We start from the raw sequence: 23,761 nt of genomic DNA on the forward strand, positions 1-23,761 counted from the left end.
GGTGTCTTGTCAGGAAATCTGGCCAGAATCTCGATGAGAAAAATAGAGATCCTGGTCTCTATTTACTCGTTGGGATTCTTGTCGGCCTGTTTCCCGATGAGAAACCCGAGAGTGTGAATACTTACCTGTTGCCATGGAAACCCGCACATGCTCGAAATGACTTTGACGCATGCACAGTAGCTTCCATGGCATAGGTAGGGCGAAGCAAGATGGCGGCGACAGCATCGAATGTGACGAGCGCATGCTCATCGTAGGCGATGACGTCACCACGTTCTTGCCTTTCAAAAGAACTGTGCTTCTTTTGAAAAGTCTGTGTGTACACTTGGGTGGCAAGAGATTCTTGCCAAGAAACTCGTCTGGAAAAACAATGTTTTTTTCCTGACGAGATTCTTGCCCATATGTACAAGGCCTGAGGGAATTGACCCTTACAATTAGCATTTTACCAGATACAAATATCTTTAGTAGGTTATTTGAAAGACTAGTCAAGTTTGGTCACAAAACACTCACCTGCTGTTTGGGGCTGTGGCATTGAGCGTATGCTGGTATCATAACACGCAAAGGGTTGTGAGTTTGAATACTCAGATAACCAGGATTGTTTTATTGAAGTTTTAGGCAGCAGTTAAGACTGTGCCCTATGGTTCAAGAGAATGAACTGTTAAAACGACATTTTTACCAGTTGAGAAAATCCCTTAGTAAACCATGTCAGTGTCGCAGACTGTTGATAGAGTAGAGATGGAGATCATGTGTAGTGAAAGATCTTAAAGATAATGACATTGGTTAAGATGATGTCCTATGGTTCAAGGGAAATTACTTTTCAAATGAGAGTTTTACCAGATGCAAAGATATTTTTGTAGTTAGAGACTAGTCTAGTTTGGTCACAAGAAGCTCATCTACTGTCTAAGGCCGTGGCATTGAGCGTATGCTGGTATTGTCACAAGCAAAAGGTTGTGTGTTTGAATCCTTGGATAACCACCTTTTCTAGACTTCTTTATTGAACATTTAGGCAGCAGTTGAGAGTATGCCCTGTGGTTCAAGATAATTGCCTGGTAAAACTGTATTTTTACCAGATGAGAAGATCCCATAGTAAACCAAGAAGAAGACTAGCCGAAGTCTGGGGACCGCAATTCAGTAAAATTTTTAGACATTAAGCCACTAATATACCTTAAACTAAATCTTTCTAAAACTGAGTTACTAATATTCCCCCCTGTCCGTGCCCCCCTCCATGACTTTTCCATCAAAATCAACAATGCAACCATCAGTCCCTCCCCTCACGCCAGGGTACTAGGTGTAATCCTCGACTCTGAATTGTCATTTCAGCCTCAAGTCCAATCGTTGTCAAAAGTTTGTAGAATTCACCTCCGTAACATCTCTAAAATTTGACCCTTTTAAACAATTGAAACCACCAAGCTCCTCATTCACTTCCTTGTTATCTCTCGCCTTGACTATTGCAACTCCCTTCTCATGGGCCTGCCTCTCCATAGGCTATCCCCTCTTCAGTCTATCATGAATGCTGCTGCCATACTTATCCACCTTACCAACCGCTCAGTGTCTGCCAATCCTCTCCTCCAAACCCTACACTGGCTCCCGATCACCCAGAAAATTAAATTCAAAATACTAACCACAACTTACAAAGCCATCCACAACTCTGCCCTGAGCTACATCACCAATCTTGTCTCCAAACATATCCCAACCCGTCCTCTCCGCTCTTCTTAAAACCTCCTACTGTCAAGCTCTCTCGTCTCCTTCTCCCATGCTCGTCTCCAGGATTTCTCCGGAGCCTCTCCCATTCTCTGGAACTCGCTACCTCAACCTGTCTGGCTATCCCCTACTCTTGCAACCTTTAGGCGATCCCTGAAAACTCATCTCTTCAGGGAAGCCTATCACGTCTCCAACTAATCTTTTACCACTTCCATCAGCTCATTCCCCACAGTTACAACCTTTTGTACCACCTGCCCCACCCTATTAGATTGTAAGCTCTTCTGAGCAGGGCCCTCTTAATACTCTTGTATTGTATTGTATTATAACTGTATTGTAGAGTTCCCCGTTGGTATCGCTATCATCTACACAATGCCTATCACAATTGTTTATCATATATAGAACATATAGGGCACCGGTAAAACTACATAAGTGGAGACGGAGGGAAATGTCAGTGTCCTCGGTGTGGGCAATCTCAGGCAAACTTGATCCATATGCTGTGGAAATGCCCCAAACTGAGTAGATATTGGTGAGAGGTGCTGTCCACAATTAATGGGGCTTATAATACTCAGATAGAATTAGATCCGAAAACCTGTTAACTAGGGTATCTGAAAGAAGGGCTATATTCAATGGAAGTTATAACCGCAATCGGTAGATTGCAATTCATAGCCTGTAAGCTAATAGCTAGAAAATGGATGTCCCCCAGTGTACCAATATTCGAGGAGTGGCGTTTCCAAATAAATGAGACAATATTAATGGAACGACAGGCCTATTATAATAGGGGTACACCGGATATATCAATTAAGCTGTGGGGCCCGTGGTTTATAACCCCAGAATTGGCTGTATTTACTTTGACTCCAGATAGAATAATATAGAATGATGTATAGAATGAAGGGGGTTAAAATATAGGATGGGAGATGAAAGTTCAGAGGAGTGAGGGAGGGAGGTCTTTAGGGTGAGAGGAGGCGAGAGAGGGGGTTTTCCCTTTTCTTTCTTTTTCCTTTTTTTTTATTATTATGCTTTAATATGTTAGTCTGTAAGTATTTTCTTTTTTATATATATTTTTGGGGATTGTATGTAAAGGCATGTATAATTATACATTTTGATATATTAATGTTAAGTTTGTTGTATGTTTGAAGTGTTGTAAAATTGAAAAACTTTGAATAAAAATTTTGAAAAAAAAAACATGAAGGGGTGTGGCTTTGACAGGAAGAAGTCAGCCCTAGGGCAGCACAAAACCTAAATACACCACTGATTATAAGGTGAGAGCTATTACTCTTAGCCTGATTATCTTGTGTGTGCCTCTCTGTAGCTTACTCCACTTTGTTTCAAGGGACTATAAGTCTCCTGACCCCAAGTATTAGCCCCACTATCTTCCATTCCCTTGGCCAATGAAAATGCCTCATAGGCCAATAAAAGTACTGAACAGGAGAAAGGCCGTTGGTGAGTCTTAAAGTCAGGGTAGTCAAGTTTCTAGCAACAAAAAAGTCTGCACAGAAAGATTTGAGCTAACAAAGTTCCACAGATACTTATAAAACGATGCTCAAAATAGTAGGCCTGTTACTAAAAGTGGCAAAAAAAAAAGTTCAATGTGCCAAGAGTAATGCTTCCTAGGAACCACCTGTGACCCTAGCAACTGCCACTGTTTTTGGCACACTGCTTACATGGCCGGGAAACCCAACCATGTGGTAAAGGGGCTATGATGGCAATGACATTTCTGTCCAAATTTGGTCAGCTGTCATGGACACATGACTTCTTCAGGGTTTGTTACATAACATGCAGGGTGTAAGCGGAGGCAGAAGCGCATTTCTGTTTTTTATAGGAGCAGATATATATTCCTGTAAACTATAAGCCTGTCAGTCTAACATCGGTAGTATGTACAGTGGGGATCGAAAGTTTGGGCACCCCAGGTAAAAATGTGTATTAATGTGCATAACGAAGCCAAGGAAAGATGGAAAAATCTCCAAAAGGCATCAAATTACAGATTAGACATTCTTATAATATGTCAAAAAAGATTTTATTTCCATCATTTACACTTTCAAAATGACAGAAAACAAAAAAATGGCGTCTGCAAAAGTTTGGGCACCCTGCAGAGTTAATATCTTGTACTGCCCCCTTTGGCAAGTATCACAGCTTGTAAACGCGTTTTGTAGCCAGCCAAGAGTCTTTCAATTCTTGTTTGAGGTATCTTTGCCCATTCTTCCTTACAAAAGTCTTCCAGTTCTTTGAGATTTCTGGGCTGTCTGTCACGCACTGCTCTTTTAAGGTCTATCCATAGATTTTCAATTATGTTAAGGTCAGGAGATTGTGAAGGCCATGGCAAAACCTTCAGTTTACACCTCTTGATGTAATCCCCCTGTGGATTTTGAGTTGTGTTTAGGATCATTATCCATTTGTAGAAGCCATCCTCTCTTTAACTTCAGCTTTTTCACAGATGGTATCAAGTTACCATCCAAAATTTGCTGAAATTTTATTGAATCCATTTTTCCTTCTACTCGTGAAATGTTCCCTGTGCCACTGGCTGCAATACAACCCCAAAGCATGATTGATCCACCCCCATGCTTAACAGTTGGACAAAGGTTCTTTTCATTAAATTCTGTGCCCTTTCTTCTCCAAACGTACCTTTGCTCATTCCAGCCCAAAAGTTCTATTTTAACCTCATCGGTCCACAGAACTTGTTTCTAAAATGCATCAGGCTTGTCTATATGTTCATTTGCAAAGTTCAAACGCTGATTTTTGTGGTGAGGACGTAGAAGAGGTTTTCTTCTGATGACTCTTCCATGAAGACCATATTTGTACAAGTATCTCTTTATAGTGGAATAAGGTACCACAACTCCAGTGTCTGCCAGATCTTTCTGGAGGGATCGTGCAGTCAAACGTGGGTTTTGAATTGCTTTTCTCACAATCCTGCGAGCTGTTCTGTCTGATATTTTTCTTGCTCTTCACAGATCTTGCTTTAACTACCACTGTTCCTGATGACTGCCATTTCTTAATTACATTCCGAACAGAGGATATTGACATCTGAAAATGCTTTGCTATCTTCTTATAGCCTTCTCCAGCTTTGTGAGCATCAACTATTTTCAGTTTTCTAGACAACTGCTTAGAAGAACCCATGGTGCCGATTGTTGGGGCAAGGTCAGATGAGTCTGGGCATTTAAAACCGTTGAGATTGACATCACCTGGTCTTCCCAGACGATGATTGAGAACAATCCATGACACTGGCAGGTCTCAGCTTTGCAAAGGGGGCAGTGCATGCTATAAATTCTGCAGGGTGCCCAAACTTTTTTTCTTTTCTGTAATTTTGAAAGTGTAAATGATGGAAATAAAATCTAACTTTTTTTGACATATTATAAGAATGTCTAATCTGCAATTTGATGCCTTTTGGAGATCTTTCCATCTTTCCTTGGCTTCGTTATGCACATTAATACAAATTTTTACCTGGGGTGTCCAAACTTTCGATCCCCACTGTAAACTATTTGAGAAGGAACCATATCCAAGAATTTGTTGATGAAAACAGTAGAATTAGCAGTAATCAGCATAAATGATATAGAGGATGGGATAGATAGCTCAATCTCAGTGTTTGCTGACGACACAAAAAATTTGCAGGGCAATAACATCCCAGAAGGATATAGAAACTTTACAAGAGGACCTGAATTAATTAATTAATGGAGTGGGCTACTAGATGGTAAATTAAGTTTAACATTGGTAAATGTAAGGTAATGCACTTGGGGGTAAAAATATAAACACAAGTTACAAGTTATTGGGAGAACCTCTAGGGGATTCCAGGATGGAAAAGGATCTAGGCATCCTAGTAGATGGCAGACTGAGCAATAGCATGCAGTGTCATGCTACTAAAGCTGGCAGAATATTGCATGCATTAAAAAGGGAATTTACTCCAGGGATAAAACTATAATCCTGCCACTTTATAAAATGCTGGTCTGGAGTATTCCATCCAGTTCTGGTAACCAATCCTCAGAAAGGAGGTGCTGGAGCGAGTTCAGAGAAGGGAAACTAAATTGATATGGAGGACCTCAATTATGAGAAACGACTACAAGCACTTAATTCATTCTCACTGGAGAAGAGACGCTTAAGTGGAGATATGATAGTAATATACAAATATCTCAACTGTGATCTCAGCGCAAGTATGAAACTTTTCAGTCCCAGGGAGTGTAAGAGGACACGGGGCCACCCAATGAGACTGGAAGAGAAGCTGTTTAACTTTAGGCTGTGTAAGGGGTTTTTCACTGTCAGGGTGGTAAGGACATGCAACTCTCTTCCACAAATCGGTGGTGTCGGCAGGAAGTATGGATAGTTTTTATTTGGATGTGCATCATAGTGAAAACAATATACGGGGATATGGTAAATTTTCTATATCTTTGCATGTTATGGGCATGGCAAAATTTTACAGCATGAATGATTAGAGGGTCTAAAAAGGTACCCTACCCTCATTTCCACCGGAGCACTGGAAAAGTTATATAGGAAATCCCTAGTGGGCAGAAGAATTGGAGTATCAGCAATTGGAGAAAACCAGGACAGATATATGCATACTGAGGCATCTTTTATAATTGAAATGATTCCTTTGAAAAATAACAATAAGTGCTATGTAGGGAAGCATGTTTGGATTACCATACACAGCTAAATGTAGCAATGATAATAAGTACTGCCAACCATAAAATAAAATAAAAAAATCACTCCCAAAGAATTGTTTTTTATTTTTCCACTGTGCAGGACCACGATTGCTAACATCTTAGTTTCAATGGAGAAAAGGAAGACAGTTTTGCAAATGTACTGACACAAAGCATCAACCAATTCATAAAAAAATCTGCATCTAGTTTGAAGACAAACCAAACGGTTTTATGTAAGACATTTACCTATCATACCACCATGTAAGTCAATCCCTAAGGCCCCTTTCACACTGGGACAGTATGTGCGGTGGCGGTATAGCGCCGCTATTTTTAGCGGCGATATACCGTCGGAATTGCTGTGGTATTCGGCCACTAGCGGTGCGGTATTAACCCCCAATAGCGGCCGAAAGGGGTTAATACCGCCGGCAATGCGCCTCTGCAGAGGCGGATTGCCGGCGGTATTACCGCGGTGTCCCATTGTTTCCTCTCACCGCTCCAAAGATGCTGCTTGCAGGAGATTTTTTTTTCTCCCGTCAGCGCATCGCCTCAGTGTGAAAGCCCTGGGGCTTTCATATTGAGAATGTGGGGCAGGAGTATATCAGGCGTTATTTATGCGCTATTTTTAGCGCTAATACGCCTGAAATACACCTCAGTGTGAAAGTTGTGAACAGAGAACAAAAGATCTCCACAGCACAAATCATGAGAGCACAATTGGGTTTAGAAAAAGGTACAGGAGGAACATGGTAATCCTTCAAATATCTAACTGGTTACAAGAACAGATCAGAAGAGAAACTAGTGATGGTTTATAACAGCGCTTACTGTGCCCTTGCCATCATGTTGCTTTCAGAGACATAACCATGTAAGAACTGAGCTATTTTAGTAACTCCATTTATATGAAGATTAGGAGGGGAATATTGGTAATATGCAGCCCTCAGTTTATGTGAGTGGGGGGGTATTATAAATATGCAGCCCTAGTGTATGCGAGCTGGCAGTAGTAGGAGACACACACACACACAAATATTCCAGTACATACATTATGTACTTATTTCTACACAAAGTTCACAGCTTTTCCAAAAGACACAGCTGCTGGCTGGATTTTACTGGTTATAGCCCTTATTCAAAAACAGCATTCTATGAAGTTATTTGGACACATGGTTAAACATGAAAACTAACCTTCAAGTAATGTAATGTATTTTGCAAGGGGGAATTCTATAAGAACAGTTAGCAGGGATCAAGTCACCCGAAGTTCTATTTAATAACTTCAAACTACAACAAATGTATAACAAGGCAGCAGTAAAAGAACTACAGTTCTAGGTTAATGAACCTACATAACACTCAAATAATTGGGTCAAGTAATATACAGTATATCAGTGCAAGAGTTGTAGTGTGAACTTCAAACTTCTAGGTTGACTTTATTTAAAAAAAATGCATAAGTTATAGTTGAGGACCACCTATTAATTTTCTATCTCAGTGTCACTGCTGGTGACAGTTTGTTTCAGTCCATTACAGTGCCCATTAGTAATGTCTTGATGAAAGCCTTTGACCTGGACCGTTCCCTTCTTATTGGAAATTGGACAAGGGTTCAAAACTTTGCTTGGTCTTTTGAGACTCACAAAACTTCGCTGCATCTTGTGCTCCAGCATCATATGATTTTGTGGATACAGACCCAAGCAAGCCCTGCAAAATACATAACACGTGCATTAGTACAAGCTATTTAAAATACACATTAAACAAATAAGTCTGATAAAGTCTAATAGAAAGGGGGTTTACCTAGCTCTAATTATCACTTGTTCTAAAACCATAGAAAATGAAAACTGAAAATATGTTCCATGAATTCTAATTATTTCACAGCTGATGCAGATCTACTAGACAATTCAAAAAAGCCGCAATTTTTACCACCTTGGAGGGGTATGGGGTGGAGGTGATATGCATTCAAGAGACCCATTTGACTAAAGAAACAAAGGTAAAATTGGTTAATAAAAAAAAATATCAAAGCCAGTACCATTCTGTTCACTCCTCTTATTCTAGAGGAGTGAGCACAATGGTAAAAACAGGCGTACCATTTACATGTATAGAGTCAAGAATAGATGAACTAGGCCGCTATGTCTTTCTGCACTGTTTGATAGAGAATGCACCTTATGTTTTGGCCAATATCTATATACCTCCCCCTTTCAAGATGGAGGTTTTATATAAGTTAACAGAATTTGTGGTAAATAAGATAAATATTCCTATATTAGTGGTTGGAGATTTAAACAACGTACTAAATAGAACGATGGATAGGTTCCCACCGGGGACTCGGAGCCCAGGGCCAGGAGAAGGGCAACTAAGTCAATTTTTGGAAGAGGTTGGGTGGTGGGACATTTGGAGGGTGAAATATCCAGACCTGCGGCAGTATTCCTGTTTTTCAAGCACATACTCTACACTTTCAAGAATAGATATGGCCCTGGGGAACTGTGCAAGTTTACAAGCAGTTAGTAAAATATCCTATTATCCAAGAGGGGTATCTGATCACTCCCCCCTGGTGCTATCACTGAGTACAGGGAAAAAATGTCCTCCAAGCAATTGGAAAATTAGTCCCTTCTAGCTAGAAGTGATAGGGAAGCCAGAAGAAATTAGTATCAAACTAAGGGAATTTCTGGATTTCAACACAGGGACGGCACCAGAGGGAGTGGTGTGGGATGCCCTAAAGGCGTACCTTAGGGGTATATTGATCCAGCAGGTAGCTAAGATCAAGAGGAACTCTAGGGAATGGGAGGAGAAAATCAGGGGAGAGGTTCTAGAGGCAGAAAAGCAATATGTGGAAAATCCAACGCCGACTAAACAACGGCTATGGTTGGAGAAGCAACAAGAATATAAGTTGGTGATTAACAAGAAAGTTGAAAATAAGCGCCTATTCCAGGAGCAGAGTGCTTTTTCGGAGGGGGAAAGTGTGGGTCATACTTTGGCCCTTCTAGCGAAAACGAATATGGCGCCCTCTAATGTTCCTGCAGTTAGGACGGTAGGAGGTGGGATATCATCCGTAACATCTGAAATAGTGGACACATTTGCAGTATATTATAAAGATCTATATAGATCAAAAAAGGGGGAAGTCAAAGTACAAACGGAAGAATTCTTTAGAGAAATAGGAATCCCAGTTCTATCAGAGGAGGACAGGAATGCTATGGAATCTCCAATTACATTAGTGGAACTACAGCAAGCAGTTAAAGCACTTTCCAATCAAAAGTCCCCAGGGCCAGATGGCCTGCCAGCGGAGATCTATAAGCAATATGGCGAGGTGCTGCTCCCGGAACTACTAAAAACATTAAACTGGGCGATAGAAGGAGGTAGGTTACCTCCCTCAATGCTAGAAGCAATTATTATAGTACTCCAAAAGGAAGGGAAGGATCAACTTGACACATCATCTTATAGACCGATATCTTTGCTTTGCTCAGATGTAAAAATCTTAGCCAAGGTATTGGCAACGAGAATAAATAAATATATTCAGAAATTAATACACCCAGATCAATCTGGATTTATTCCAAATCGGTCCACGAGCATAAATATAAGAAGGCTGTATTTAAACCTACAGACCCCGGCAGAGAACACGGGAGATAGATGTATCTTAGCATTGGACGCCACTAAGGCCTTTGATAGTCTGGAGTGGGACTATCTCTGGTACGCTCTGGAGAAGTTTGGGTTTGGCCCATCTTTTATTAAATGGATAAAGCTATTGTATAATTCCCCAAGGGCCAAAATAAAAATAAACAATGAAGTTTCACAGTCGTTTGAATTGGAAAGGGGAACGAGACAGGGATGTCCACTGTCCCCCCTCCTTTTCGCCCTGGCAATTGAGCCCTTGGCGACTACAATTAGAGCTAGGCAGGAAATACAGGGGTTCCAGAGAGGAGCAGAGGAGGAGAAAGTCGCGCTTTATGCGGACGATATCCTCCTTTTCTTGGGCAACTCTACAACCTCCCTCAAAACTGCAGTTCAAACAGTAGAAGCGTTCGGACGATTCTCGGGCCTGGTAATAAATTGGGAAAAATCAACACTCTTACCTGTGGACCTGGTAAGCAACATTGATGGGATAGGAATCCCTCAATTAAAAATCGGGGAGAAGATGGAGTACTTGGGAATTGTGGTAACACGTAACCCAGAACAATTTATAAATAACAATCTAGTACCACTTTTGGTTAAATTTAAACGCAAAGCGGAAATATGGGGACATTTGCCATTGTCGGTTGCTGGCCGTAGCAATCTCATTAAAATGATCTGGTTGCCACAGTTGCTGTATATACTTCACAACTCCCCAGTATGGATTGACAATCAATGGTTTAAGAAGATAGAGACCCTCTTTAGGACTTTAATTTGGAAAAAGGGAAAAGCAAGGATCAGTCTCCGAACGCTGCAACTACCAACAAATAGGGGAGGGCTGGCGGTTCCGCACCCCCACAGTTACTTCTTGGCGGCACAGCTGCAGCACCTGGGGGGCTGTGGTACAGAGGGGGGAGGAAATGCAAGCGGGAAAATGATGCTAAGGGGGTCCCCACATAGTTCTGTAATAGAGGCCTTAGAGGCCAACTCGTTCTTGGTAAAAAGCCCAACAGTAAAAATGATGGTAAGAGTGTGGCAAGCAGGAAAAGTAGCTCTGGGCTATCAAGGATTAACAGAATACTCTCCATTATGGGAAAATAAGAATTTAAAAGACATTTTGGCCATGGGGAAACTAAAAGAATGGGATAAACGTGGGATAACCAGAGTGGCACAATTATACACAGGTTGCACATTAAAACCCTTCTCAGAGCTAAGTAGGGAATATGGTATTCCAAATTCCATGTTCTTTACCTATTTGCAGGTTAGACATGCACTACAAGCCCAATTCAAGTTACAGCCGGTAAGATGGCAAAAGCTAACGCATTTTCAAAGACTAATCAAGACAGGGGTCTTGAAAGGTCTTATCTCAGATCTGTACGAACGAATCAGGGATCAGTTGGTAGGAAATGAGAGGCTCTGCAGGAACAAACAGAGGTGGGAGGAGGATATTGGCCCAATAACGAATGACCAATGGGACAGGATACTGGAATTGGGGACAGTGGTTTCACTAGCCCCGTCACAACGGGTCTCCCATCTATTCCTTCTCCACAGGGTTTATTATACTCCCAAGAAACTATTTCGATTCGGATGGAAGCCAGATGATAAATGTCCCAGATGTCAAAACACAGGGGACCTTATCCACATGATGTGGAAATGCCCAAAATTGCATAGATATTGGGTTAAGATTCTGGACATTATAAATGCAACTTTTGGAATTACTCTGGAACTTGAAGCCAGGGTTTGCCTATTAGGATGCATTGAGGAGAGAATGGGGCAGAGGGATGTATTAGTAGCAGCCATAAGAAGTCTGTTCCAGGCGAGGAAACTAATAGCACTAAAATGGCAAGCACAAAATCCACCTACAGTAGCAGAATGGCTCAATGTAATGAACAGCACAATAGGGAAAGAGAGGGGAACATGGATTAGACGTGGCAACCTTAAAAAATTTAATGTAATATGGGAGCACTGGTTAGTGAAAATAGGCCGCTCACTCTAAGTATAGACTAGTAAAGTACTATTTAATTTAAGGACAAGAGCATGATTTAAAACGTGTATGCACTTTAAGGGTAAGATAGGGAGGGGGAGGGAAGGGAGGGTTGGGATGGATGGAGATTTTTAGTGTTTGTTATAGATTTTTTTTGTATGCACATAAAATGCACTGTGTGTAAAATACGAATTTATATTTCCTGTCATGTACACGGATGGAAAACAATAAAAAAAAGGTACTGGATTAAAAAAAAAGCAAAAAAAAAAAAAAGACAATTCACACCCATCTTGTTACCTGAGAATGTTCTCAATGCAGTTTCTCTGCCTGAAGAGGGCATTTACTACTGGTGTTCCCTGTGGCACAAGTGGAGCTTTACAGAGGTAGCTGAGAATTGACAGGACACTGTGGAACGTCTGGAAGTCTTGGTCTTGCTCAGTGCAGAAAGTTATTCTCTGACAGAGCTCAGTGAGCATCACCAAATCTAGGATAAGTGGACTAGCAAGCAGAGAGTCCTGAGAAAGAAAAAATATTTCATTAAGAAGCACAAAACATTTGAAATCTAATCAGCAACATACCACAGCATTACTGTTTATCATAATGATAATGTATAGTAATACAGCCATCAAACTATTTAGCAGGGATTTGCGCAATAACGTAATTCTGATGAAACGCGCTGAATGTAGCTTGTGATCTTAAGTCACTCTGCGCTTTGGCCGCTTCTGGTTGCAAAACAAGGTTTATCCTTTTGTTTTGTGAGTATTATTGTACAACAAATTACTTCCATGAGCTGTCACTGTATTATGCTATGTGGAGCTACTTTCTTTTTATTATATCCCGTTTAACATGGTTGCTGTCAAATCCTTTAAACTACTTGACGACCAGCCGCCGTATAACGTTATACGGCGGCAGTTCGGCTCTGCTGCGCGAGATCACGTAGCTATACGTCAATAAGTCATCTCGCTATGCAGCCAATAGGGGCGCACGCCCCCCCGCTTGCCCCTGGTCGCGATCACCGCCGGGCACCTGCGATCGCTCGTTACAGAGAGAGAACCAGGAGCTGTGTGTGTAAACAAAAAATTAAACCGCAGAGGTGATCAAATACCACCAAAATACAGCTCTATTTGTGGGGAAAAAAAAGAAGGCCAATTTTGTTTGGGAACCACGTCGCAGGACCGCGCAATTGTCAGTTAAAGCGACGCAGTGCCGAATCGCAAAAAGTGGCCCCGTCATCCGGGGCTGAAGTGGTTAAGAATCGGGCGTATATTACCACAACTTCTCTGTAAGTGCATTACCATTATTCTTATTAAACCGCTGTTGCAGTCTACACCAGTGTTTCTCAACTCCAGTCCTCAAGGCGCACCAACAGGTCATGTTTTCAGGATTTCCTTTAGATTAAACGGCTGTGGTGGAACCTGCAAGGTAAAGCCATTAAGTGCTAGTATGCATTGCATACTAGCACATTATGTGAAACTTACCTTAGAACGAAGCCTTCTAGTGGCGAGCTATCACCCCTGACAAGGCTTCCATCTTCACCCGGTCTTCCTTCCAGGTTTGTGGACTCCGTCTGTGTGAGTAACCGAAGCTGCAAAGACGTCACTCCCACGGGAGCTGCTTTTTACAAGACAGGACACTGAAGGAACAGGCCAGGTGGCCGTTTCTTCAGAGCACACGCGCCAGTGATGTAACCAGCTGCATGTACAGTAAATCTCCTAAACAATGCAAGTCTAGGAGATATTTACACTATCTATAGGTAAGCCTCGTTATAGGCTTAGCTATAGGTACAAATTATGCACAGGAGTTTACTCCCACTTTAAGTTATCTTACTATGCTATAGTAGCTGGATGAACTGATCCTTGCTCAACTTAAAGAAGTATATTCTGTCAATATTTCACAAAGTTCAGCAACATTCTTGTTTTTGTTTCAATGTACTTTAACATATTGACTATTAAATGATAGCCTTCCCCCATCCCCACTGTATGTTTGACATGGAAATCTACTGTGCTAAAAAAAACAAATTAAAAACTGGGGGGGCAGGGGAATATATATTTAACCTATGAAAAAATCTTTTCAATAGTTATGCTTGTCATATAAATTCAAGCACAACAGCTAGCATTACACAGTTACATATTGTCAGGGGAAACATGGCAATACAGAGGCAAATCTGATGCCCCGTACACACGATCACTTTTTGTCTTGGAAAAAAAATGTCATTTTTCATCATGAAAAAAAAACTAAAATTTTCCAACTTCATCATAAAAAATTATGTTGCCCACACACCATCGTTTTTGAAAAATGATGAACAAAGCGACGGCACTCTAAAGGGGAAGTTCTATTCACCTTGAGGCTGCTTTTAGCTGGTTACTTGTTAGTAAAAGATGAATTGTGTTTTTTTGTCTGTTACAGCGTGATGAATGTGCTTACTCCATTATGAATGGTAGTTTTACCTCCCGTCTCATTACTTGCTTCTGGGCATGTGCGGGTTTAAAACGTCGTTTTTGCCCACACACGATCATTTTTTTTACGACACAAAAAATTACATTTTAAAAAATGACAAAAAATTGAAGCATGTTCGAATTGTTTTGGTAGTTTTTCAGAAGACAAAAAACGATGTGAAGCCCACACACGATCATTTTAAATGACGTTTTTAAAAATGTCATTTTTTTTATCACAAAAAGTGATCGTGTGTACGGGGCATATGACTATACAATGACTGCTAGCAGCGGTTACTAGAGTGATGTTTTTTTGACCCTGCCCAGTAACAACCACCAATTATGACTAAAAACTCTATTCTAGCAGCAACTTGTGGTCCCATGGCAAGTGCCAGTTTTGATGACCAAAAAAAGCCAAGCACAGCTGCTCACAGGAGAAGGAACAAGAGGGGACACCGAGACCCGCTGTGCACACCGCATGTGTTATACACTGATCGGGCGTATATTACCACAACTTCTCTGTAAGTGCATTACCATTATTCTTATTAAACCGCTGTTGCAGTCTACACCAGTGTTTCTCAACTCCAGTCCTCAAGGCGCACCAACAGGTCATGTTTTCAGGATTTCCTTTAGATTAAACGGCTGTGGTGATTACTAAGGCAGTGAAACTGATCAAATCACCTGTACAAAATAATGGCAAGCCTGAAAACATGACCTGTTGGTGCGCCTTGAGGACTGGAGTTGAAAAACACTGGTCTACACTATGGTTTTTCTTTTGTTCTTTATCTGAGATCTTCACCAGTGCCTGATTGAACCAGCTCCAGCCATATAGTCATATTGGGAGACTTTAAACTAACCCCATGCTTGGTCTGACCGCCAGTTTGTGGTCTTAGTTTCTGGTAAGGAGACTACATCTCTCTCACTTTGGTGTTTATTTGGTGGAAGAAGGTTTAACTCCTGCTATTTCATCACCTAATATAAGAAGAATCTGGATTAATTTCTTATTCTTACTTCACATGGGATTGTTTCATGGACTTTTTCAATTTTTTTTTTTGAGCTCATGTCACATTCTCTGGATTTTTCACTGAGTGTCAGTCACATATTTTGTCATTATTAACCATTTATTATTTGTTTTAATCACGCCTAGTTTGTGGTTTTTCAAATCTGTTTTTATTTTTTTCAATATACTCAATAGTTTTGTATTTTTGGTATCATTACCAAACCTTCACGCAATTGTTTTTGCGCCGTACCTCATCTTTTAACATATCCTTTGAAATTGTATCTACATTTTTTTGGTACTGGCAGCATTTGCACATTTTTTGTTTAGCGCAGTGTTCTCTCCCATTTTTACAGCTGCTTACTGCCCAGCTACAAATACCAGAGAAGAGGATTGAAGCATTTGCATGTTTGCAACTTTACAGCCACTAAAATATGTATTTTAAGTATGAAACAATTTAAATTGGCTAACAGTGACCTAATGTGTATTGAGGATGGGCTTAGCAGTGCATTGCTCACTGGAGTTCTGGAAAAAAAAAAAAAAAAAACACACTTATGCAATATATCCACTTTGCTAAATTATTTTCACCCTTGTCAAAACTCGGTGAGAAGGACTAAGGATAGGGATGGAGAAACTTTTATCAATGACATCTTTTTAAATTGATATCTACCTATATGAAATAGCATACATTTTTTTCAGACCTTGACATGTTCCTCTGATAAAGACAATAATGGCTTATGATTTAGCTAACACCATATATATATATATATATATATATATATATATATATATATATATATATATATATATATACACACACTGCGCAAAACCTAGACTAGGCCAGAATCCCTTTGCAAGTAAAACAGCTCCCATTAAAGAAACATAAATGTGAATGCCCTTTTCTTTTCAGGTGTTTTCATCATGAAGCAAATCAAATAAAACACAATGACATGCCTGCAGCCTTACCTCACAAGTATTGTGGATAACAATGGTGTTGGTTCCCCCCATCATTATTTCTGATGAGTATTCGTCCATCGCTCTCTTGCTGTCTCCCACATATGGGACATATTTAATAACCACCTGAAAACGTACAAATAGTTATGGCACAAATTAATAATGTAGTTACAATAAAAATCCACAAAATCCATTTCTTGAAGTTTATTGAGACACAGTTGATCCAGGGAATATCCGAATGCCTCTTGGGGGGATCAGGAAGATTTTTTTCCCCTGCTGGAGCAAATTGGATTATGCTTTGTTTTTTTGCCTTCCTCTGGATCGATTGTGGGTATAGAATTGTATATAAAAAAAAATCTTTCTATTGGTTGAAATGGGTGGACTTTTTTCAAGCAGACTATGTCACTATGTAACACATGATTTAAGAGACCATTAGGACATGCAAACCCAGTCCAGTTGAGCAGGGGGACAGCAACAAAACATCAACATGCCCGCAAGAAAATAATAGAACTGAGGACTGCCTACAGCTAAAAGTCGCCTGAAGGACCTTACACACTAAGCTGGCATTAGATGAGGCTTATGTGAATTGGAGAGGTGATTCTCAAACACAGATTTTATCTTTGCTGTTTACAGACTGGTACGCTTGTACTACCAGAAACATGCGATTACCTTGTCATTGCTTTTTATGCAAATAAATGCTTTTTAAACAATATAAGCACTATCAGTTTCCTTACTCTACTATTTATCATTGGTCATCACTGGCTACCTGGGATCAAGAAGTGGAGAGGGGTTTTCTTGTTATAGTCCATGGTAAGGCTGGAAAGCTGTTTTTGACCCTACTTTAGCTGTAGTGGTCACACTGATCCAGGTGACAATATTCTTGCAGGAGGGGAGTATTAGTATCATATTTCATACGAATTCATTTTTTTATTGCTTTACAAAATGTAAGTGTTTATGCACGGCATGATTAGTATTGGTTTCACATATGAAGTAATATTCGTGGTATAGACACTTTAGTGTGTTTAGTTTTAAGCGCTGTACAGTTGATTGGAAAAAAATAAATACAGCCAGCAAGTTTGTAGATTGCCATTACTAAACATTTTGAAGGTGCCTTTTTATAATTTTTAGAAGAAGGGTGAAAGAAGCCGAAATATCCTTCTCATATTCACTGACCAGAGACTCATACAGGTAAATAGATGGCAGATCTCTACTTCTCCGATTTTCTGGGCTGCGGAGGCAGGTACCGAGGACAACAGAGCCATAGGTAGCTCCCGATGCTCAGCCTACACGGCCTACTCGCAAACTTTAGTTTGTGCCACAGCTCTAAATCCAAAAAGCATTTAGTGTCTAACAGTACACTCAGGGCTTGAAAGTATCACAATGAAGAGCTGCAGCTCAAATTCCAGACTAGCCCAGCATTTGTCAAGTTCAGCGAGGTTTGGGTACAGCCTTCAAAGCAATTGCTAGAGAAACATTGATCTGGATTAGCTACATATAAATGCCTGATCCAGCAGCTTGTAGAGGAATCTTGACAAAAAAAAAAAAGATGCAAAAAGTTATTTTCCAGAGAGAAAAAAAGGTGTCCATCCTCCCAGGACATTGGCACAAAAATGCTATATGAGGAGGTTATACCTGCCCACAATATTGTTGTTTGTCAGTGTCCAAGTCCTTATAACCCATCAGTCTCTGAATTCCTGTGTCCCTCAATTTACAAGAAAGGAACATACTGCAAAATGTAAGCAGAAGAAGCCTCAACAAGGTTTTCCAAGATATTTAGTGTTATCTGACTGGAGGGATGATTTTATAAGCAGCATGGAGTTGTTTGAGCAAAACTCAAACCTTATATGACTTGGCAAACTGTCCTGTTTAGAAAGGGGAGTGTAAAACATGTGCATGCAGACTTATTATAAAATGTATCAATTATAAACTTTAAGGGCCAGTTCACACCACATGCAGTCCAGTGCATTTTTTTCTGCATTAAAAACACATGGAAAGAAGGTTATATGGCTTCTAATGGCATAGTTCACACCAGTGCGGTCAATTCCAGCAAAAAAAGTAGAACATGCAGCATTTTCCCTGTACTGAAACGCTGTAAACTGCATCGAAAAAACATCAGAATGCACTGGAACGCATCAAAAATGCACCGGACCCCAATACGGTGAAAAAAAAAAAAAGGAAAAAAGCACCTGCAATGCATCCGGAAACGCAGTGCATTTTTGTGGTGTGAACCGGACCTTAAAGTAAACCTCTACTTTAAGAAACAGAGTCAGCAATTACTGATGTTGCTTTACTGACCTGCTGATCCTCTTGCATCATAAGTCACTAAGACAGAACAAGTATGCAGAGAAGGACATTTATAAAAGGCAGCCAACTACCATATTTAAAATAACATTAGTGCGGGAGCACAACCATTTATTGGCTATAAAAGCTTCCCTGGTCATTTTTATTACTATCAGCTTATCTTTGTCCTGCAATCTATCTGGGACTGTGTATGGTCTGCTTAAATACGATTTCAAGATTATGAAATAGACTCCCATTAGGTCTACAACTATACTCACACAGTGGTCAGGTTTCTCATTCGGCCCATAAAGAATAGGGTTAGACTGAACCATGTCATCCACCACATTGCTCTTGGAAATCTCCTTGGAGCGAAATTGCTGAGGAGCAGAGAGGTTCTTCCCATCATTATTACCTAGGTGATTATAGCTCACTATAGAAACAGTCTGGGAAAAAATGAATGAAAAGGGGAAATTCAATTACTGAGAAACAATGGTTATATCTTAATAAGCATTATTTTGGCAACTATTTTACATATAACCCAATTACATATATACATATTTTAAAAGTGTGAAACGCATTTTTATATTTCGCTTTTATAAAAATGTTTTATAAACATAATTCATGCAAATGATCAAATGAACAAAAAGTCCTGAATTATTACATCTACACAGAACAAGTCAATAGAAAGATAAAAAAAATGGTAATTCAGGGGGTACCTTTAAGCCAGCACCGACTAGAAAATCCACTAAAACTGACTTAATCTTGGTCTGTCCAGATTTAAAATCATCCCCGCCAATGAACACAGAATGTCTTGTTGCCAGCTCTATAGCTCCAGGAACAAAGGTATTCTGGGGGGACCCATTGATGTAAGCACAGCCCTCCAGGATGCTGGCCACTGCAAACATTGTGGATGGAGACACTTCAAGGCCCATCTGGGTAGATAAATGCACAAAAAAAATAAAAAAAAATATCTTTACACATAATCGTGGAAAAACAAAATAAATTAATATACACAATTATGTACAGGCGTGCCCTAAAGTTTTTGGATTGACACAAATATTTATTTTTTACAAACTCTGCTGCCTCAGTTTTTATGATAGCACTCCATGTACATATAAATATGTATATGTATATACTCCAGAATGTTATGAAGAGTGATCAGATGAATAGCAAAGTCCCTCTTTGCCATGAAAATGAACTTAATCCCATAAAAAACATTTCCACTGCATTTGCAAAGACGGCTTCAGTGCGCCCCAGGAAGTCAAGCGCCAGGACCATCTCCTACAGTTGATTCAGCTGTGGAATCGGGGCATCACCAGTGCAGAGCTTGCTCAGGAATGGCCGAAGGCAGGTGTGAGCGCATCTGCATGCACAGTGAGGAGAAGACTTTTGGAGGATTTCCTGTTGTCAAGAAGGGCAGCAAAGAAGCCACTTCTCTCCAAGAAAAACATCAGGGACAGACTGATCATCTGCAAAAGGTACAGGGATTGGACTGCTGAGGACTGAGGTAAAGTTATTTTCTCTGATGAATACCTTTTCCGATGGTTTGGGGCATCCAGAAAAAAATTGTGCCCGGAGAAGAAAAGGTGAGCACTACCATCAGTCCTGTGTCATGCTGACAGTAAAGCAACCCGAGACTAATTAATGTGTGGGGTTGCTTCTCAGCCAAGGAAGTGGGCTCACTCACAATTTTGCCTAAGAACGGTACAAAAACATCCTCCGAGAGCAACTTATCCCAACCATCCAACAACAGTTTGGTGAGGACCCATGCCTTTTCCAGCATGATGGAGCACCTTGCCATAAAGCAAAAGTGATTGGCTTGGGAAACCAAACCTCAAAATTTTGGGTCCATGGTCAGGAAACTCCCCAGACCCTAATCCCATTGAGAACTTGTAGTCAATCCTCAAGAGGCCAGTGAAAAAAAAACACAAACCCCACATATTCTGACAAACTCCAAACATTGATTATGCAAGATATTGCTGCCATCAGTCAGAATGTGGCCCAGAAGTTGATTGACAGCATGACTGGTCGAATTGCAGAGGTCTTAAAAAAGAAGGGTCAACACTGCAAATATTGACTCGTTGCAATAACTTATTGCAATTGTCAATATAAGCCTTTGACACTTATGAAATGTTTGTAGTTATACTTCAGTATGCCATAGTAACATCTGGCAAAAAGATCTAAAAACACTGAAACAGCAGACTTTGTGAACATTTATATTTGTGTCACTTTTGGCCACGGTTGTACACATGCACATAAATATACAGTTGTGCTTATAAATTTGCATACTGCTGGCAGAATTTGTAAGATGCAGAACATTTAAGAAAACCTAATCAATCCATACACATTTTTTATTTTTAATATGATTCAAATTAGGGTGCATTCACACCACGATTTTATCATCCTACTTGTTCTCACGATTTTAGGTTTGAAATCGTACAAATCTGTATGGCAAAATGTATCCATTCACTTCCATTCATTAATGTAGGTCCCCAAGTGCATCCGATTTGATCCGCATCCATTTTGATATGATTTAAAATCGCATCAAAAATCGTGTTTGACCACGATTTTTGGTCCTGATTTGAAATCGTATTAAAATCGTGTCCGATTTTCGTATTAAAATCGTGTCCGATTTTTTTTATATTGTGGTCAATCTAAATCGTATGTAATCGGATGACTGACTATATGACGATTTTGTCATATACGATTCCATCCGATTTAACGGTCCGATTATCGGATGTAAAAATCGTGATGTGAACCTAGCCTTAAACAAACCATAGAAATAAATGAAAATAGAAAAATGGTCATATTAGTTCATTTGTATATCCTTAGCTCATAATATCATATTGCCCCTTTAACATCAATGAAGGCTTGAAGTCTTGTGAAATGAGGCCCTTTATTTCCTCATGTGGCAAAGATACCCATTCTGCTTGTCAGATAGCCTCCAGGTCCTATAGAAAAGCCTCCCGGTCTTTGGAAATCTAGCACAGCCTTTTTCAAACCAGGGTGTCCAGGCACCCAGGGGTGCCTTCAGGTTTCTTCAGGGGTGATGTGGTAAAGTCTAAAAATGACTCCAAAATTGCTTACAAGCCAGTGGGTTGATCTGCCTGACTTTTAGTTACACAAAGACACAGGTTTTCATGGTGCACCATTACAACCTTCCAGCCACTGGCATCCTAACAACCAATGATGTCATCGGTTGAAAAGGATGAAGTCTAGCGCCTGCAGAGTATCCTTGTTCCTTCCCCACCCCCCTGCCCCTTCCTGTCAGCATTGGTGTCATGTTAGCTGAGTGAGGAAGAGAAACTGAGGGAGAGCATAAACATTGCAATACTAGGCCGTACCAGTGTGCAAAGGTATATTTGCTATGGAAGAATAAATCCCCACCAATGTTGGGTGTCCTACGTGTATGAATGTTGCTGCATTATGTAAAACTATTAGAGTGCTTTCACACTGAAAGCCCCCGGATGTCAGCGGCAAAACGCCAATATTTTTAGTGGCGCTTTACTGACGTTTTTGCTGCGCTTTTCAGCCGCTAGCGGGGCGCTTTTAACCCCCGCTAGTGGCCGAAAAGGGTTAAAACCAGCTGTGTAGGAGACTTAAAACTGAGTGAGGAACAGCCAACTCTACTACTAAGGTGAGGTTGTGGAAGACCGTTTCAGGTCACAGGTCATACACCATGGCAAAACAGAGCACAGCAACAAGCAACACAAGGCAGTTATAGTGCATCAGAAAGGTCTTTCCCAGACAAAGATTTCAAAACAGACTGGGGTTTCTAGATGTGCGGTTCAAGCTCTTTTGAAGCACAAGGTAATGGGCAACATTGAGGGCAACCATAGATGCAGCAGTCGGCCAAGGAAAGTTAAAGGGGTTGTAAAGGTTCGTTTTTTATTTTCTAAATAGGTTCCTTTAAGCTAGTGCATTGTTGGTTCACTTACCTTTTCCTTCCATTTCCCTTCTAAATGTTTTTATTTTCTTTGTCTGAATTTCTCACTTCCTGTTTCTCCTCAGTAAACTTGCCACCATCATCCGAGCGGTGGTTAGTCAGCCAGAACAGCTTACTGAACAGCTTACTGAGGAGGAACAGGAAGTGAGAAATTCAGACAAAAAAAATAAGAATAAAAACATTTAGAAAAGAAATCAAAGGAAAAGGTAAGTGAACCAACAATGCACTTAGCTTAAAGTAACCTATTTAGAAAATAAAAAAACGAACCTTTACAACCCCTTTAATGCAGCAGATGAAAAGCACACTGCTTACTTCCCTTTGACATGGGAAGATTACAGCAGTGCCATCAGCACAGAACTGGCAGAAACCAGTAGGACCCAGGTACACCCATTTACTGTCCAGAGTAGTCTGGCTAGAAGTGGTCTACATGGAAGAATCATGGCCAAAAGGCCATATCTCCGACATGGAAACAAGGCTAAGCAACTCAACTATGCACAAAAACAAAGGAAGTGGGGTGCAGAAAAATTGCAGCAGGTGCTCTAGACTGATTAATCAAAATGTCAAATATTTAGTTGTAGGCAGTTTTTTCCCCTAAAGAGCTGGAGAGTGGTACAATGAGTGTCTACAGGCAACGGTGAAGCATGGTGGAGGTTGCTTGCAAGTAGCTGCCTTTTTGCAAATGGAGTTGGAGATTTGGTCAGGATCAATGGTGTCCTCAATGCTGTGAAATACAGGCAGATACTTATCCATCATGCCATACCATCAGGGAGGTATGTAATTGGCCCAAAAAAAATTCTGGAGCAGGACAATAACCCCAAACACAGAGCCAATGTCATTAAGAACTATCTTTGGTGTAAAGAAGAGCAAGGAGTCCAGAAAGTGATAGTTTGGCCCCCACAGAGCCCTGATCCCAACTTCAAGTATGTCTGGGATTTCATGAAAAAACACAAGGATTTGGGGCAGCCTACATTCACAGAAGATCTGTGGTTAGTTCTCCAAGATGTTTGGAACAGCCTACCTGTCGAGTTTCTTCAACAAACTATGTGAAAGTGTACCTAGAATAATTGAAGCCGTTTTGAAAGCAAAGGGTGGTCACACCAAATACTGATTGCATTTGGATTTCTCTTCTGTTAATATACTTTCCAGTTTGTTGATAAAAATATATTAAACACTTCTACGTCTAAAGGCATTCTTAAATTTAGAGCATTTTTTCATACCTGCTTAAACTTTTATTATGTATAAATAGAACATGTCAGCAGATCATACTTTTCCGTT

The 23,761-nt window shown here is 40.4% G+C and overlaps 1 protein-coding gene across 2 annotated transcripts in view; it reads right to left on the minus strand.

Moving 5' to 3' along the window:
* Nucleotides 1-6,838: 6,838 nt before the first annotated feature.
* ISYNA1 (inositol-3-phosphate synthase 1) overlaps nt 6,839-23,761 on the minus strand; it is a 55,669-nt gene continuing 38,746 nt past the window's right edge. For both annotated transcript variants that reach the window (XM_040322795.1, XM_040322804.1), the window contains exons 7-11: nt 19,257-19,472; nt 18,819-18,983; nt 16,273-16,386; nt 12,175-12,392; nt 6,839-7,997 (exon numbers count right to left, since the gene is read on the minus strand). In XM_040322795.1, coding sequence (XP_040178729.1) covers nt 7,775-7,997; nt 12,175-12,392; nt 16,273-16,386; nt 18,819-18,983; nt 19,257-19,472 — 936 coding nt within the window. In that variant the 3' untranslated portion in view covers nt 6,839-7,774. The remainder of the gene's footprint in view (nt 7,998-12,174; nt 12,393-16,272; nt 16,387-18,818; nt 18,984-19,256; nt 19,473-23,761) is intronic.

This window comes from Rana temporaria, chromosome 1 (genome assembly GCF_905171775.1).
Source record: "Rana temporaria chromosome 1, aRanTem1.1, whole genome shotgun sequence".
Classification (NCBI taxonomy): domain Eukaryota; kingdom Metazoa; phylum Chordata; class Amphibia; order Anura; family Ranidae; genus Rana; species Rana temporaria.